Source organism: Xyrauchen texanus, chromosome 25 (assembly GCF_025860055.1).
Source record: "Xyrauchen texanus isolate HMW12.3.18 chromosome 25, RBS_HiC_50CHRs, whole genome shotgun sequence".
Classification (NCBI taxonomy): domain Eukaryota; kingdom Metazoa; phylum Chordata; class Actinopteri; order Cypriniformes; family Catostomidae; genus Xyrauchen; species Xyrauchen texanus.
Window position 1 is genome coordinate 16,950,603 of NC_068300.1, and position 18,179 is coordinate 16,968,781.

Consider the following 18,179-nt stretch of genomic DNA (forward strand, 5'->3'; position numbering starts at 1 on the left):
GAGAACTGCTCCGACCTGTCATGATTATAAAGTAGCCTACACATTATAGGACACAACCATCCGTTATACATACGGTTTTAAATGCATTAATTTAATAAAAAACAAAGTACTTGTTCACCCCCTCCGTAAGCTCTTATGAGACGTTCTAGCCTGATGATGTCATTCTTTAGTGACGCATCTGGGTGGCCATTTTATCAAAAGTTTGGGGGCAGGAAAAACAATTGAATGCATTAGTAAAAGCGCTTTCTTTATTTTATTACTTTAAATTGTTTATTTTAATCGCGGTTTGTGGATTGTCACTTACAGTCGATGACCGGTTATTTGGATGCAATTACATTTGGCGGGAACAGCGCTGCGACGCAACCGGTCATTAATTTCGCAATCTTGCGCGCGATTAGGAAGTAGCTTAGCTTAGCTAATGACGCCCGCGTTTTTTGGCTATAGTCACGCGTAAACAATAGATATAAACACTAAATTGTGGCCAAGGTCACCTCGTGTTTCTAGATAAATCATATACTGTGTAATAGTTTCGGTTGGGGGCTTGTTAGGTCTTGCTGACGTGTTTTATCAGCTGTTAGTACAGCGCGAGCTCTCGGCGTAAACATGACGGAGTGCTACATTCGCGTGGCGGAGGATGAGAATGAGGAGCCCATGGAGATCCCATCCGAGGAGGACGGCACCGTGCTGCTCTCCACCGTCTCCGCCCAGTTCCCCGGTGCCTGCGGCCTGCGCTACCGGAGCCCCGTGTCCCAGTGCATGAGAGGGGTCCGGTTAGTGGAGGGGGTTCTGCATGCACCCGAGGCAGACTGGGGCAACCTGGTATACGTGGTCAACTATCCGAAAGGTACGGTGAAACTTGTCAATAACACGTCTTTGTGGTGTGAAATGGTGAATAACATATGTGGAATTGACTAATGTTTATTAATTTAATAGTTTATTATACCGTGTTCACACGGTCATTATCAAACTGAAAATATTGGTTAATTATTTTACATTGCTATTACTTCATGGGGATTAAAAGAAAAATCGGTAACACATTACAGTAAGGTTCCATTCGTTAACATAGTCTTGAACTAACAGTATACAATACTGTATAGTTTTATAGCATTTATTTATCTTTGTTAACGCTAGTTAATAAAAATGCAATTGTTCATTGTTAGTTCATAGTGCATTAACTAATGTTGACATACAACTAAATATATGTTGAATTAACTAACCAAGATTAATAAATGCTGTAAAAGTATTGTTCATTATTTGTTCATGTTAACTAATGCTGTTAACTAATGTTAACAATACAACATTATTGTAAAGTGTTTCCAAATTGTCTTATGTCATGGAAATTTCTATTGCAATACGTCTACATAAATCTTTCTATAGATATCTCTATTTCATCAGCTAAAAATTGCTCTGTCAATGAACCATGGTAAATGTCATGGAAATTGATTGATTAAAGGTGTGGGAACCATCTGTTTTTAATAGTTATAATAGTCCTAATGCATTCTTATTGTAAAGTCTTCACTCTTGTGCATATGAATAAATTCCAGTTGCTGAACATGATTTTCATTTTTGCAGATAACAAAAGGAAGATGGATGAAATGGATGCTGCATCTGCTGTGAAGATCAAGAGAGGTGTTCAGAAGACATCAGACCTGATTGTTCTTGGGTTGCCGTGGAAAACGACCGAGCAAGACCTTAAAGATTACTTCAGCACTTTTGGGGAGGTTATCATGGTACAGGTTAGTGGGATCAAACTTATTGTAGTCTTCTTAATGCATTCTTCATTGTTAGCTGTGGTGCTGAAAGTTACCTGTTTTCGCAGGTGAAGAGAGATACAAAAACTGGAAATTCCAAAGGATTTGGCTTTGTAAGATTTACAGAATACGAAACACAAATTAAAGTCATATCCCAGCGGCATATGATTGACGGAAGATGGTGTGACTGCAAACTCCCCAATTCAAAGGTATGTCAGCAACACTGTAATACAGACACACAGTGAATGCATTACATTTTGAATTATGTGTAATTCTTATCCAAGGATTAAAGGGATTTTTCCACCCTAAAATGAAAATTTGGTCTCAATTTCCTTTCCCACTGCAGGATGCTAAGCCGTTTTAGGTACTTTTCACTGGGACTAGTACTTTAGTTGTTTTTGCAACTGAGGAACTATAGTTCCTTGTAGCTGTTTAAAGGGACATTTTTACTACTCCAGAGTAGGTACTTTTAGGGCGTATGGGGTCTGTGGGAGTAGGGCTGGGCGATAAAACAGTATCTATATATATCACGATAATGCAAATCCACGATATGCTTGTATTGTACAATACCCCATAATGACAACGTGAAAGAAGTTTGTTTGAAATCATTGCAAATTTATAAAATAAAAATCACATGTACGTAAGTATTCACAGCCTATGAACCTGCCTATGTTTTTGGAAGTAGCCAATTTTAGTATAAAACAGCCCTAATAAAAGTATAGCTCCGATCCTGGCAACCTCCGTCGGTGTTGTTGATTTTGTTGTTGTTGCTATTGAATTGCTCATGCCAACAACCTCAGAAGAAAAAAATGTATTTACTAGATGACTCCACTGCGGGGGTAACTTCTGTGAGTGTTGGTGATGGGAAAGGTCTCCTTGGGTTGACCCAGTGCCCTTTAGAGTTCTCATCTAGAATGTTACTAACCGTACGTTCACACCAGAGGCGGCGAGAGCGTCAAATCGACCGGAAGTCATTCATTTTCAATGACAGCCAGCGTCTCTCCGCGGCGAGAAGCGGCGCGGCGAGTCTTGGGCGGCGTGGGCGTCAGATGGAAGTTCAAGTTCAGTCAACATTATGGTAATGAGCTGTGACGCGTTTCGGCGGCAACCTATTGGAATATAGAATTGCTCCGCTCTAGCGAAGTCTAGAGAACACAACCGTGTAAACTTTGGTTCCCACCAAGCATTCGTTCCGAAGATAAAATGGAGGAGAAACGAATTATTGCCGTGACGGGTTTCCTTGTAATATATGACCAAGACCACAGTTATTACTACAAATGTATTTTACTTTTTATAACAAACAACTATAATTTTAATTACTTACTGCCATCGATCGATTAGTTATTTTCACATTTTAAAGAGTACATGAGGATATACGCTACTTGTGATAGGTTGGCAAAAAGTAAATGGTCGACATGTCTGGATGTTTAAATTGCGGCCCCTTTAAATATAGTTCACAAAACAAAGCATTCTGAACAAACGTTGCCGCCTATTTCAACTACGTCAGAGCGTCCACGAGCGTCCTTGAGTGTCGAAGGCAGGGCAGCCAGAGCGAATTTTGACGCTCTCACCGCTTCTGGTGTGAACGTACAGTAAGGGAAAGTACTGGGACTGTAGGTGGGAAAGGGGCTATTTGGTTACAAGCACATATGACTTTTTCTTTTGTGAAATACAGACAATGATGTTATGCAGCCTTTGTCACCATTCACTTTCATGGTACCTTTTTTCATACAATAAAAGTGAATGGTGACCGAGGCTGTCATTCTGCCTACGTCACATTTCCACTGAAGAAAAGGTTTGGAACAACATGAGGATGACTAAATGGTGACAGAATCTTCATTTTTGAATGTTCCATCCCTTTAAACTATGCCTATAATTTCTATAAGAATTGAGCTGTCTCATAGTTTTGATTTAGAAGCAGACATACGCATTTCATTATGAACTTCGTTTGTGTTGTGATGCCCTTGTCATTATGAACATTGCATGAGTAGACTCTGTTTTCTGTTAAATGATCTAGTATTTCCTGGAACAGGCTGGCCCAGATGAGCCTATGAGAAGCCGAAAAGTGTTTGTGGGCCGGTGCACTGAGGACATGTCTGCAGATGAGCTTAGACAGTTTTTTATGCAGTATGGCGACGTCACAGACGTATTCATCCCCAAACCTTTCCGAGCTTTTGCCTTCGTCACCTTTGCTGATGATCAGGTTGTTTTCCTGTATTTTCAGATGAGATTTTACTTTTGTCAGGGTTCTCGCATTAATTTACAATTGTGTTTTTAGGCCTGATAAAGTCACCAAAATATTTGTGGCTTTTGCTCTTGTGTAGAATAAAAGTTTTGTTGAGTGAATTGTTCTTGAGTTGATTCTTTTCAAAACATATATTATCAAATTGGTCTAAATGATTCCTTTGCAAATCTGTCTGAATTAGATTGATTTTAATAAGACTTATCCAGTAACATCCTTATTTCATCCATGATGAAATTGATTGGTCAAAAAGTGTGGGAACCCTGTGTCTTGTTACCTGGCTTATTGTATATCTCTCGCTAGGCTGCTTGCAATGTATTAATGGATTGTTATTTTTCCTTCAGGTTGCCCAGTCCCTCTGTGGTGAGGACCTGATTGTTAAAGGAACCAGTGTACACATCTCCAACGCTGAGCCTAAGCACAATAATAGTAGGCAAATGATGGATCGTGGGCGTTTCGGGGGGTTTGGGGGGCAAGGCTTCGGTAGTAGTCGCAGTCCCAACAACAATGTGAATTTTGGGGCCCTTAGTCTGAATCCAGCCATGATGGCAGCTGCTCAGGCAGCCCTCCAGAATAGCTGGGGCATGATGGGAATGCTGGCCAATCAGCAAAATCAGACAGCCGCCTCTGGCACCACCCCTAGTGGACAGACCAGTGGTAGTAGAGATCAAAGCCAGAGTTACAACCCAAGCAGCAATAACTACAACAGCAGCACAGCTAGTCTTGGGTGGGGGGCGGGAACCAATTCAGGCTCAAGCAGTGGGTTCAACTCTGGATTTGGATCTAGTATGGAGACAAAGTCAAGCTGGGGAATGTAGAGAGATTTGAACTGGGGATTGAAGTCTCTAATATCTAGATTATATGGTAAGTATTTTGAGAGAAGAAAGATTAGCGAGATAAAATGTCCCTTTTATTTCCAAAATATTTGATTTTGTAAAACTGAATGTTCATTAATGTGTAATGATTGCTCTTTAAGATTAATTCAGAGTGGTTGAAATTGTTAGGAGTGATTATAAACACTGTTAGAAAATGTGATCCTTTTTTTCTTTATGGATATAATTGATATATAATTGTTGCAGTATGCCCACATATCTGAAACATGCATGAGCATATCTTACTTTTTTAGTGCCCTCTCAGCGTACATTTAAAGATGCTCCATATGGAAAGTTATTTGAGTTGTATTTAGAATTTTTTTTCCTTCAACGTTTTTTATGGTCAAGCATTCATAAATCTCTTCTACAGTTCATCACCTCTTTTCCAATTTCCCGGGAAGAAGCCCTTCATTGGCCGCAATGTTCGAGCGATCTCAGTATCAGTTCCCTTCTTCCCATGTGTAAATGCTTTGCCATCAAAGAGCACAGCTTCACTCTGCATATACTGTGTTAGACGGTGGGTGTTGTCTTTTTCTCCCCTTTTCATGGATGAAATCTGTCCGCTTTTTTGAGAGCTGAGTGAGATGATGGATTGTTGGTGGGCCAAGAGTGAGAGACTGAATGAGCGAACGGACTGAGAGAGAGAGAACTTGAACGCAAGTGTGCAAAGAACTGATTGTGCAATGACAAAGAGCAACGTGATTGCTGTGAGAAGAACTTGTGTGAGCGAGTGTGTTCTGTAGGACCACCAGAAGGACGTTCCTTTTTATTCTTCTGTCCCTCTTGTTCTGTCTACCTTCCTCCCTATCTTATATTGCAAACATATTTAAAGAGTTGCATATAAAAAAAAAAAAAAGTATATGTAGTGGAATGTTTAAGTGATCTAAGTATTTGTGTTCTTGCTATATAATTTGATGTGAATGCTGTGTATGGTGTGTGTTCTTTCTCGATGTTTCTGAAACTGTACGTGTGAACGTGATGCAATGCTGTCTGTGGCCGGGGCTCTGTGGGGAGTGGGTGGTGAATGAGGGCAAGCGAGCTCTGTGTGGCTTAACTGGGGTGATGTATTGAAAGCGAAGAATGACTAGAAGAGGTTGCTTTTGTTATGTGTTTTGAATGCTTTTTATATGTTTTGTGAATCAAAGGGAATTCAAATAAAAATAATTTGACTAGTTATTTTATAGTGGCTTATTTGCTTCAAGACATTAATTGAATTGCAAACACTTATTTAATTCGCATGTATAGGGACGTTGGACTTGGATGGCCCAGGTTTACCTTCTGAGTGAATAATGGGAGAAATGAAGACTGAAGTTGATCCCATCTGTGGAGATGCTGCTGTAGGCCTTAAACCTGAAAAGGGACTTCATCACTTCCATGGTACAACCTGGAAATCCCTATTGAAATTTGAATGGACAGTTCACAATTGGCTGGAATACATGACTAGACCCAAGCAGAATAATTACAGAAATGTATAACATGCTTGTGTATTTCCAGCTGCAGGACTTCAGTGCAGTCATTGATCTTACTTTTCAGTAGGTATTTTGTTTGGTTGATTTACATGATCTGTTCCATGGTTGGTTTCACTGTAAATATAGTTTACTGAAAGCCAAAAAGTCCTATTTTCATAGTCTTCTGTTATTGGTGAACAGACATGACTTTGTGAATGGGTTGGGGTGTAAAAGTGTTTGTGTTATGAATTACTTGAACCACTGACAGGATTTCCATTTTTCAAAATAAACAGGAATGTTGTCTGTTTTTATTTTATTTTTTTACATGAAAGTTTTAGTAAATGTAAATATTTCATGTGAATCTATTAACGTGTAAAATATACAGCAGAACGCTATTTAAATATAATGCATAAATATTTGTAGATTTTCTGTGGAGCATAAAAGAAAACAATTTTAAGTATCTTTTGACACCTGTTTTCAGAAAGTGTTTTGAAGCCATCCAATAGATTTGTGATAAGTAGACCCAAATGATCTTTCCTTTTTCCCCTTAAAGGGATAGTTCATCCAAAAAGAAAATTATCTAATTTACTCACCCTCGTGCCATTCCAGATGTGTATGACTTTCTTCTGCTGAACACAAAGATATTTAGAAGAATATTTCAGCGCCATAGGTCCATACAATGCAAGTGAATTATGTCCAGTCCTATGTATGTCCAAAAAGGAAATAAAGTAGGCATGAAAGTAATCCATAAGACTCCAGTGGTTAAATTCATATCTTCAGATGTGATTGGATAGGTGTGGGTTTAAAACATGGAACTAAAAAGCTGAAAAATTCTTCTAAAAATATTTGTGTTCAGCAGAAGAAATTCATACACATCTTGCCATGGGGGTTCAATTATGAGATAATATAACTTTTTGGGTGAACTATCCTTGATTAATTCATGAATCAAACTTGGTTCCCTTATCGAGAGGTCTCCTATTGCGTAAGTAGCTTACGCTATGGGAAAACTCCGTTTCTCGAGAAATATTGAAGTCTTTATGTAAAACGCATTGCAGCTGCACAGCAGACAGTGATGAGCGAAGCAGCTCGGTCATTGGCTGTGCTGCGGCAACTGCTCGAACCAATGACGGGGCGATTTAGAACGCGCCCCGCTTTCGCGCGCTCATAGCCTGCTGAAATTAGCATATGAGGGCTATATAATGAGCATCCCGTCATTCCGGTTCTTTAGATTTAATCTCCTTCAGCGAAGACCTTCTCTTCGCTGGATCCTCCGGATTATTGGAGTCTTTCGCCGCCGTTGACACGCATACAGCGGGACTGCTGAGAGGACGCCGGCACCTTCAGCCGCCTTCAAAGCCTTCTGCTACGCCATCCGGCGCGCATCGCATATCCTTTTTCTTCTGCAAGCGTTCGCCCCGCAACGCTTTTAGAATTAAAAGAGTGATTTTCCAAGGCGTTGTTGCAAATGCCTTCAGCCTGCGCCTCGTGCAGAGGCCCTCTTCACAACGGAGATCGGCACGTCCTCTGCACTCGCTGCCTGGGTCTGGACCATGCAGAAGCTGCACTCATTCAGGGCGGATGTCCTGAATGCGACTCCTGGGCCTCGCCGAGCTGCGCTTCGCTTTGCCGTTTTCACCGCCAGCGAGCCAGCTTGCCCCGTGCTGCCACCTCTGTTCGAGCCGCGCAAGAAAAAGCGCCGCTCACAGAGGCTGCCAGAGCACCCGACCGGTGATGTCACGCCGGCTCAGTCCCGCGTGCATCGCCGCTACTAGATGTCTCCCCGCAGCCGGTCCATTTCACGAGGCGGGCCTGCACCCCTCCAACGAGCGGTGGGTCTCGTCTCGTTCGGCGCGATCGGGGACGACGATCGAAAGGATGACAGCCTCTCTCTTGACGCTGCATCTGACGACTGGCCGGGCTCGCTCGACCCCGCGCCATCTACAACAGAGGACACGAGCGGGCACCGGTATGGACTCGGAGATCGTCCAGTATCCTGTCCAAGGCCGTGGAAGACCTCGGGCTCGACTGGTCTTCTCCAGAAGAACCCACCGCGAGCCGGCTGGATCGAGTGGTTCCTGCTGGGGTGCCGGCAGGCCCCGACAGAGACCCTCTCCTTTCTTCCCTGAGGTGCACGACGAGCTCACAAAGTCGTGGAAAGCCCTCAAGACTCGGCTCGCCTAAAGCCTTCTTTCTCTTCCTCGCTCTCCTCAGTGGACGGCACGAGAGAAAGAGGCTATGAGGCAACTCCGCCCCTAGAGGAGACTGTGGCCAACCATCTATGCCCACCCTCCACCGCTGGATGGAAGACCAGAGCTTCTCACCCATCGAAGCCGTGCAGAACCACATCAGCTCTCACCGGTCGCGCGATACGCCGCCGCCGGTCAAGCTGCGTCAGCGCTGCATTCGATGGCGGTTCTACAAGTGTTTCAAGCCAAACTTCTCCGTTCTATGGACGAGTCTGGACCTGAACCTGATGCTTTTAAGGACCTGCGCACCGCTACGGACGTAGCTTTGCGAGCCACAAAGGCCACCGCCCAATCCATTGGCCGGGCCATGGCTAACTTGGTCGCCCTTGAGCGCCACCTGTGGCTAACGCTAACGGAGATGAAGGACGCGGATAAAGCACCCTTCCTTGACGCGCCTGTCACTCCGAGCGGCCTGTTCGGATCTACGGTGAGAGATTTCACGGAGCGCTTCACTGCGGCACGAAAAGATTCGCAAGCTATGCATCACTTCCTGCCTAAGCGCTCCAGCTCATCTCAAAAACTGCCCCAGCAGCAGCAGCGAGCCAGGGCAGAGCCACCCGTCTCCCAGCCTAAGAGTAGACCGGAGAAGGACGCTCGACGCCGCTCGCGTTCCCGCTGGCCGAAGAAAGCCGCAGGAGCAACGAGGCCATCGACCCAGAATCACCCTGAATTCGGAGCCTCGTAAATCTTCCTAGCAGCAGGAAGGAAAAGAGGAAGTACGTGTCTCGCAGATGCCGGACTGCTTCCTCTCAAACATTCAAAACATTACCCAGTCCCCTTACAGGCGGCTGGAAATGTCTATACAGCAGTCAATGGGCCAGTCATAAAACTCGCTCACCTGCAATCAAACGCCGTTTTTACGGCGACACACAGAAATCACCGAAAGAGTCATTTTCTGCCTGTGTCACTAGGGGTTCACATGTCCACACTAAAGTGCACATTCCCACATATCAATACTGTCCAAATAGTGCCAAACACCTCCCCAGCTCAGGCTGGATGTCCCAAACATGTAGATCGTGTGCCTGTTGTCATGTATGCACCGCTACACACAAGCACTGTTCCCACAGTTATAAACACTTCCCCAGTAAAAACGGGAAGTGCTATAAGTGTAGCGCGTGTGCCTGCTGCATTGCACGCACCCCTACACACAGCTACTCACACAGTTTCAAACAGCTATGCCGCAAACATCACAGATGTAATGCGCGAGCTAAGAAACTCCCCGCTAAATGCGGAAAGCTTTATGAACGTGGCGCTGCGTGCCCATAATGATGAATGCACCCCCACTTCAAAACACTGTTCATACAGTTTCAAGCACTCATGCTGTCGGCATTTCGGAAATAGCGCATGTGCCTGTACTCTCACACGCACCTCTGCACTCGGCAGTCAATACAGCTGCTCAGCGTGCACCTGCGCCTCTGAGAGCTGTAGATTCTGTGTTAGCACAAAGCGATTTGCCGGCGGGGCCCATACGTCACTACGACACACCCCCAGCCGGCATTCAGCCCATATCTGTGCGAGCAGAAGCCTGGGAAAAAATCCCTGACATGCCGAAATGGGTTTTGAACATAATAAAACATGGTTACTCACTTCAATTCGCCAGAGACCACCCCGCTTTTCAGCGGTGGTCGAGACGAAAGTGAGGAAAGATGTGTCACATGTTCTACGCACCGAGGTGCTCAAACTGATAGAGAAGGGCTTATAGAAACTGTTCCTCCCTCTTTGAGCGTAGGCGGTTTCTACAGCCGCTATTTTCTCGTCCCGAAAAGGACTGTGGCCTTCGCCCCATCCTGGATCTCAGACATCTGAACAAAGCGTTAATGATTCACTCGTTCAGAATGTTAACAACCAAACATATCCTCGCGCAAGTTCGCCCCAGGGATTGGTTTCTATCAGTGGATCTGAAAGATGCTTACTTTCACATCCCGATAGCGCCTCATCACAGGCCTTTTCTGAGATTCGCTCGAGGGACAGTCATACCAGTACACAGTACTACCATTCGCCTATCATTGGCCCCCGTACATTCACGAAATGTATGGACGCAGAACTTTCCCCCCTGAGACAGCGGGGAGTGCGGATACTGAATTACCTCGACGATTGGCTAATCATAGCACAATCAGAGGTTCAGTTAATGACACACAGATCTTGGACTATCAGCCATTTACAATGCCTGGGTCTGAAAATAAGTTTTGCAAAGAGCGTGCTATCCCCCAGCCAGAATATTTCTTTTCTGGGAATAGTGCTCGACTCAGTGCAGATGACAGCGCGCGCTCTCTATTCGACGCCTTGCAACATCGTTCAAAACGGCGCAAGACGCCTCGTCAAACGATTTCAAAGAATGCTCGGCCTCATGGCCTCGGCATCAGCTGTACTCCAGCTAGGATTGTTGCACATGCGTCCTCTCCAGCTGGCTCAAGAGCCGCGTCCCCACTCACGCGTGGCGCTCAGGCCACTTTTGATCAGAGCTGAATCACGGCTGTATAAAAGCCCTGACGCCCTGGAAAGCCATAAAATGGTATCAAACCGGCGTGAGTCTGGGCGTGAATACGCGGAGAAAAATGATCACGACAGATGCCTCCAAAATAGGATGGGGGCCCTTTACGAGGGCAGGCCTGTTTCCGGTTTTTGGTCAAACCCGAAAAGCGCCTACATATAAACTGTCTGGAAATGAAAGCGGTCGCCTTGGCTCTCAGAGCCCTGCTTCCGTACCTGCAAAGCGAACACGCCCTGGTCCGAACGGACAACATGACGGTAGTTTCAGTATATAAATCGCCAAGGTGGACTCAGGTCGAGCTCCCTGCACTCTATGGCCAGGGAGCTCATCCTATGGTCACAACACCACCTGCGCTCGCTAAGAGCAGCGCGCGTGCCAGGCGCCCTGAACCAAGGAGCGGACATGCTATCCAGAGACAAAGTTCTCCCAGGAGAATGGTCTCTCCACCCTCGGACGGTTCAGTGGTTATGGCGAACCTTTGGCGAGGCAGAGGTCGACCTCTTAGCCTCCAAGGAAAACGCCAGCACTGCCCTCTCTTCTTCTCAAAAGCACGGACGCGCTCGCCCAAATCTGGCCGAGCCGCCTCTTGTATGCTTTTCCCGATCACGATGCTGCCTCAGGTCATCAGTCGGATCAGGGAGGTGAAATGTGCAGTGCTCCTGGTAGCCCCACTCTGGAAAAACCAGACGTGGTTTCCAGAGCTGGTACAGATGATGCAATCTGCCCCATGGCCGATTCCGCTGAGGCAAGACCTCCTCGGACAGGCCAGCGGGATGATTCTTCATCCCCGCCCGATCTGTGGGCCCTCCATGCATGGCTCCTCAACGGGTTCCCGAGAACCTCCCCAGTGGAGTTCTGAAAACCATTGCTGAGGCACGAGCCCCCTACGAGGCTTGTATGCCCAAAAGTGGAAAGTGTTCAGTGACTGGTGTGATACCAAGAGCTTGAACCCAAAAACGTGCAAGATACCGAGTGTACTTGCCTTTTTGCAGGAGCTGCTGGAGGCGGGCCGCACACCCTCCACGCTCAAAGTCTATGTGGCTGCCATAGCAGCGTCACACAATCCTGATAAAGGACATTCATTGGGAAAGAACGATCTGATTGTTCGCTTCCTAAGAGGCGTAGGAGGATGAACCCTCCTCGCCCACCTTCGGTGACGATCTGGGACCTGGCCACGGTCCTGGACGCACTCAAAGGTGCCCCGTTCGAACCTCTCCGAGCCGTGCACCTCAAGCAGCTCGCTCAAAACCACGCTCTTGCTGGCACTCGCTTCAGTTAAAAGAGTAGGCGACCTGCACGCGCTGTCATCAAGCTGCTTGCCTGGAATTTGGACCTAACAACTGCAGAGTTGTCCTTAGGCCAAAGCACGGTACATTCCTAAGGTGCTCTCTACACCCTTCAGAGCACAGGTGATATCTCTGGCAGCTTATCGTCTTCAGCAGACGAGGACGACGCAAACTTACTCTGCCCGGTCAGGGCGCTCAGAGTATATTTGGAACGTTCTGCCCTGTTCAGACAGACTGAACAATTATTCGTATGCTTTGGCGGCCGAACTAAGGGTCTCACTGTCTCAAAGCAACGAATATCGCGCTGGATAGTGGATGCTATAGCGCTAGCTTATGAGGCCAAGGGCCTTCAATGCCCCTTAGGCGTCAGAGCTCACTCTACGAGGAGCATGGCCTCCTCGTGGGCATGGTCGAGTGGGATACCCATTCAAGATATTTGTGCGGCGGCAGGCTGGGCCTCGCCTTCGACATTTATCAGGTTTTATAACCTACAGGTCCCCTCACTACATTCCAACATTCTATCAGTCTGACTGTGGAATGAACTGGAGTATGTACATGCTGGGCATTATCTCCTCCCTTATAAGGTCCGTCTCTGACCGGCTTAGAGGGTTTATTATGCGTACCAGTACATAAAAACTCAGTACATAAGATATGTGTTTGTACAAGGAGCACCCCACCTTGTAGGTAAGGGCGCCCTGTCATACCCCACTAAATAGCTCGCCTCTGGCCGGCTCGTGGAACATCACTTTGCTTTAAGGCTCAGGCACCCGCCTCTGGCTTTATACAGCGAAGTCAGCACGCACGGCCCATAGCGTAAGCTACTTACGCAATAGGAGAGACCTCTCGATAGGTTCCCATAGCGTAAGCTACTTACGCAATAGGAGAGACCTCTCGATAAGGGAACGACTCGGTTACTAACGTAACCACGGTTCCCTGAGAGAGGGAACGACTATTGCGTAAGCTGCCGTGCCTGTGCTTGGTCAGTCGCTTCAGTCGATTGAACCTAAAGAACCGGAATGACGGGATGCTCATTATATAGCCCTCATATGCTAATTTCAGCAGGCTATGAGCCGCTGAAGCGGGCGCCTCCATTGGTGGCGCGTTCTAAATCGCCCCGTCTTGGTTCGAGCAGTTGCCGCAGCACAGCCAATGACCGAGCTGCTTCGCTCATCACTGTCTGCTGTGCAGCTGCAATGCGTTTTACATAAAGACTTCAATATTTCTCGAGAAACTGAGTTTTCCCATAGCGTAAGCTACTTACGCAATAGTCGTTCCCTCTCTCAGGGAACCGAGGTTACGTTAGTAACCGAGTCGTTTTCATGCTAAACTCTCTGGAGGTAAAAAATATCAGTGAATAATGAATGTCTGTTCCTTCCACACAGCTATCGTGTGGCTTCTGAAGACTTGGAATATAGTGCATGAGTTTTATGGACTACGTTTATAGTGCTTGTTCTGTCCTTATTGGATCTTTGCAGACATGGTCGCTGTGAACTGTCCCATGGAAAATAATGTGAAGATGGCATAAGAGGTTTTAAACAACATGAGCGTGAGTAAATCATGACATAATATTACATGCCTGTCACATTGTTTCTCTGTCAGCCAGTTTTAAAAGAGAAAACTGCTTAAACTCATCTGAATATAAGTCTAAAAAAAAAAAAAAAAACAGTGTGTCCTGTCTTGGTGAGGAACTAGATGGCAACAACTAGGTGCAGCATTATATAGAGATCCCCAAAATGAAAACTCATCATCATGTGGGTGCTATGAAATTCATGACTTCTGACCATTCTGACGCTGATATTCACTGGTTTACAAAAGCAATATGTAATATAAATTTCCTTCCAAGTAGTTTCATTGCTTTGTCTTTTTAAACCTTTAGATGGCGCCAGAACTACACTTCATAGTTATTACACCTCAAACAGGCTTATTAGGCCTATCACAAGCCACAATGACATGGCGTACATGTGTTATTTATAATATTGAAAGCTTTGAAGTTTTGTATAAAATGATTGTATGTCATTCCTATAAGAGATTTTGAGAACTTTTATTACACCTTTCCTTGTCAAACATTTCAAAGTGCACATGCAAAAGGTCCATGTAATTAGTGGTTAATATTATCTCAAACAATAACCTGTGTCAGACTATAAATACAAATGTTAGTGTAAATTGTCTATTCAAAAGTTATCACGCATACATTACAATATTAGAACTGCAGAAGCAATGGGATGCATACATTTTATCGCCTTGTATGGTTAAATACAGACTAACTGTAAAGGCAGGATTGTAGATTAAACAGATTCATCTGGGTTCTGTATGCTTTCCAGTGTTAACATGAGGAGAAGGATTTCCAGTAGAAGAGCTTGCATGGAGATTTGTCTTTAGGAACTGGTTCTCCAAAAACAGACCTCTCTCCCAGTTTGCCATTCAGCAAATCAGAGTCAAGATCTGCTAGTTCCTTACTAGTGAGGTTCAGCTCCGCCATGTCTGTCATCATCATCTTCAACAAGTCCTTGTCTTTGGTCAGTATCTATATGATACGAGACATTTTGTAAGTGCTGTGGGCTTGAGTATTGGATCACTGTTATTGATATTGTATTGCATTAGAACACTGCAGTGTAATTATTTATAGCTTGATAATTTGATCAACATACATTATTTATGAAATGCTTCTAATGTGACCCACTGAGCAACTACAGTCACATAACCCCTACCCAAATTAAAAAATGTATCTATCCTTACTAAAAATAAGAAAAACTGTTGGTCTACATTCAAAGTACATTGTAATGTGGACTCACCTCATTGGTGTGTGATGGTTTGTCCTGTACAGGCAAAGCCTCAGTGCTGTCACTATTCCACAAAATAAGGAGCAGAGGATATAGGCTCAGCAGCATCCGCATGATGAACACACTTCTCTCTACTACAGCACGATTATCCCATCCAACTCCCATTGTCTTTTTTTATAGGGGAATACTCGCAAAAGATACTGACACAGTAGAAAGGAGGAAGGTCATTAGGAACATTAACTCATTTTCCATATATAAGGTTACTTAAATATATATATATATGTACATGTCCTTATATATATCCTGTAACCTACTGACACAAAACGACATGAATCAATTATGTATGTAGTTTGTATAATTCCAACAATAACAACCCCCACAAAAATACTTGCTACAGCAAAACACTAAAAGCTGAAATAAAAACAATTACCTCCTTAAACCGTAATGAGACATGCATAAAGATGAAACATGCTTGAGGATATACATACACACAAGTTGCGATCTTTGGTATTTATCAGTGTAAACTGCAGCAACTCTGTATGGGACAGACTTCATCTGGAGCCTGACTCCTCCCCGCACCCCTCCTTCTCCAGAGTGCATCCTATGCATATTTGATCCAAAGAGGGTTTCCACTTCCTGTCCTGATTATCCATGCGCTGAATCGCCCTGTTCACCATTATGACTCAGCATCATTTACCCACATCTCCATCAAAGAGCTATTATAAGCTTCCCAGTTCAACTGCATCCTTCATACAGTATTAGCTATCATTAAGAACATGCTGTGTTCTCTCTGAAGTGGCTTTTAATTACTGAGATGTCCTTTTCCTGTAGAGTAATTAGGCCGTGGGCTTATTTACAACCACCTCAAAGAGTAACACCATAGTAAACAGCAAAAACAACATAATCCAACTACTAAAGCAGCTGGAAAACAATGATCCATTGAATAGTTTCTGAGTTTTGTTGATGCATATCTTTGGAGTATGATTTATGAATATCAAGATGTTTTTTCACATTTGCAAACTCACATTTCACAAAAGCTCGGATGTTGTAGTAGTTACCTGTTCTCTAGTTATGATCTGGCACATTTTTTCAGTAACATTATAGTGTCATTTCATGCCTTATATTTAATAAAGTCTGAACTTCTAGCACCATTTAAAGGAATATTTGGGGTTTGGGACACCTTAAGCTCAAACGACTGCAAAAAACTACCACAAAAATATTTTTAACTCGTCTCACGTTAATAAAAAACAAGCAAAATTTGTGGTGACAATAAGGCGCTAACAATGGAAGTGAATAGGGCCAGGCCATAAACATTTAAATACACACAGTTTCAAAAGGATAGCCATAAGATATATTGTTATGGTTACTAAGCAATTTTATATAATTAAAATTATCTTTATACATATAAAGTTATATCCAATAGCAAAGATTTTGCATACAGGTAAGGGTATAGGCTTACAGATGATGCAATTATTTTCATCATACATTTGATAATAAAGGATCTGGAAACCCCTAAGGATTATGCTCGCCTACTAATCGTTGATTTTTGTTCTGCCTTTAATACATTGCGGTCTCATTTGTTAATTAAAAGATTGCCAGATATGGGAGTAAATCCAACAACTCTAACATTTTCTTTGTAATTTCTAACCAATCACACTCCGCTTGTAAAGGTGAACAATTACATTTTAGAATTTTAAAGCATGTTTTTTAATGTATATGTTTACTATATTAAATACCATATATATATATGATATAAAAGTTTCTGTCCTGTTTATCACAATACTTTTTAAAATAATGTCACACTTGCGGTGTTTACAGTTAAAAATTACCGGCCAATTAAAATGTATTTAAATCTCTCATAATAAATATATTTTCACTAGATATTGCATTAGATCTTTTTGTTAACTTGATTTCTAGCAAATAAAATAGGTTTTGTGCTTCTTTTTGGAACTTATATAAGACATTTTTTATTGATCATTTTGACAATATATAGAATCTCACAAATATATCACAATTTTTTTTAATGTTTTAATATTTAACAAATAAGTTTGCTTTGACACTTTTATTTTCTCAAAAATTGCAATATATTTGATCTTACTCTTTGTGAGAATGTGAAATTCCTGAACATCCCTTTAAATCAAAGATATTACAATGTTTACAGATTACACATTACCCCTGAAACTAACAGAGGTATATGACTATGTAAATAACGCTTATGTGATAAGTTCCACCACCTCTGTTCACCTCTTTTATCTTTGCATTTTTAGGATTGAATTAGATACAGGTGCAGAGTGACTAGTCAACCAGGTGCAAGTCCTATTTTTCTGAATGTTTTACAACATTACCCTTGTTTCAGGTATGGTTCAAAAAAAATTTGTACCAAATACACCCTACATAGAAATGATCATTGTATTTATTAAAAATGGTTTTCTACACCTATGCCACATACCTGTTCAAATTCAAGTGAAACTTACTTATATGGCATTTACTATAATGTGCTGTAATATAAACCTGTACAGTCATGGCTATTTACAATGTACTTTACATTTACTAACTCCAAGGAGTAATTTGGTTTAATGGTTTACGCTGAATGCCCTTTCTGACACAAGCCCCAGTGGCTGGGGGACCCTCACTCTCACCTACTGGGCAATTTAGAGTCTCCAATTCACTTAAACTGCATTTTTTGGGGGGAAACCGGACTACCTGGAGGAAACCCACACAAACACAGGGAGAACATATAAACTTCACACAGAAAGGCCCAGTTGAGCTGGGACTCGAACCTAGGACTTTCTTGCTGAGGAACAGTGCAAACACTGAGCCACCGTGCCACCCATGGTAGACGAGTAGCATAAGCGTAGCAAGCATGCCCCCAAGTCATTGTATGTCTCGTTTAATGAATGTGAGCCCCTTTAGGCTCATTTATAATGTAAACAAGCTTTCTGCCCTCTACTGGTGACAAATTAGAAATGCATTAAAATAATCAAGCATCTAGTCTTTAGTCTTAACCATTTATAATTACAGTGCAAAAAAAATAGGAGTAAATTCTGTTTGCTGTAGACAGCT

The 18,179-nt window shown here is 43.4% G+C and overlaps 2 protein-coding genes and 1 long non-coding RNA gene across 9 annotated transcripts; 2 read left to right on the plus strand and 1 right to left on the minus strand.

Moving 5' to 3' along the window:
* The first annotated feature begins 191 nt into the window (after positions 1 to 191).
* LOC127619141 (TAR DNA-binding protein 43-like) lies at positions 192 to 7,027 on the plus strand. 6 transcript variants are annotated; one of them, XR_007967531.1, is made up of 7 exons: positions 192 to 844; positions 1,573 to 1,736; positions 1,820 to 1,960; positions 3,784 to 3,954; positions 4,338 to 4,422; positions 5,236 to 5,382; positions 6,111 to 7,027. XR_007967531.1 is itself a non-coding variant. In XM_052091916.1 (6 exons), the coding sequence occupies exons 1-5, from the start codon at positions 604 to 606 to the stop codon at positions 4,809 to 4,811; spliced, it is 1,206 nt and encodes a 401-aa protein (XP_051947876.1). In that variant the 5' UTR covers positions 192 to 603; the 3' UTR covers positions 4,812 to 4,857; positions 5,236 to 6,039. The 6 variants fall into 6 exon arrangements, 4 of the variants coding, with proteins under 4 accessions (XP_051947876.1, XP_051947879.1, XP_051947875.1 ...); XR_007967530.1 differs by having other exon boundaries at positions 3,769 to 3,954; positions 6,111 to 7,020; XM_052091916.1 differs by lacking the exon at positions 6,111 to 7,027 and having other exon boundaries at positions 3,769 to 3,954; positions 4,338 to 4,857; positions 5,236 to 6,039.
* Positions 7,028 to 13,602: 6,575 nt separating this feature from the next.
* Positions 13,603 to 15,301, plus strand: LOC127619172 (uncharacterized). The gene is made up of 3 exons (XR_007967539.1): positions 13,603 to 13,882; positions 14,658 to 14,852; positions 15,161 to 15,301. It is a non-coding gene; the product is annotated as an uncharacterized LOC127619172 (long non-coding RNA).
* LOC127619171 (somatostatin-2-like) lies at positions 13,900 to 16,932 on the minus strand. Of its 2 annotated transcripts, none has more exons than XM_052091963.1 (3): positions 15,547 to 16,932; positions 15,129 to 15,316; positions 13,900 to 14,860 (listed from the first exon to the last, which is right to left on the minus strand). In XM_052091963.1, the coding sequence occupies exons 2-3, from the start codon at positions 15,279 to 15,281 to the stop codon at positions 14,660 to 14,662; spliced, it is 354 nt and encodes a 117-aa protein (XP_051947923.1). In that variant the 5' UTR covers positions 15,282 to 15,316; positions 15,547 to 16,932; the 3' UTR covers positions 13,900 to 14,659. The 2 variants fall into 2 exon arrangements, with proteins under 2 accessions (XP_051947923.1, XP_051947922.1); XM_052091962.1 differs by having other exon boundaries at positions 15,605 to 16,929.
* Between the last annotated feature and the right edge of the window lie 1,247 nt (positions 16,933 to 18,179).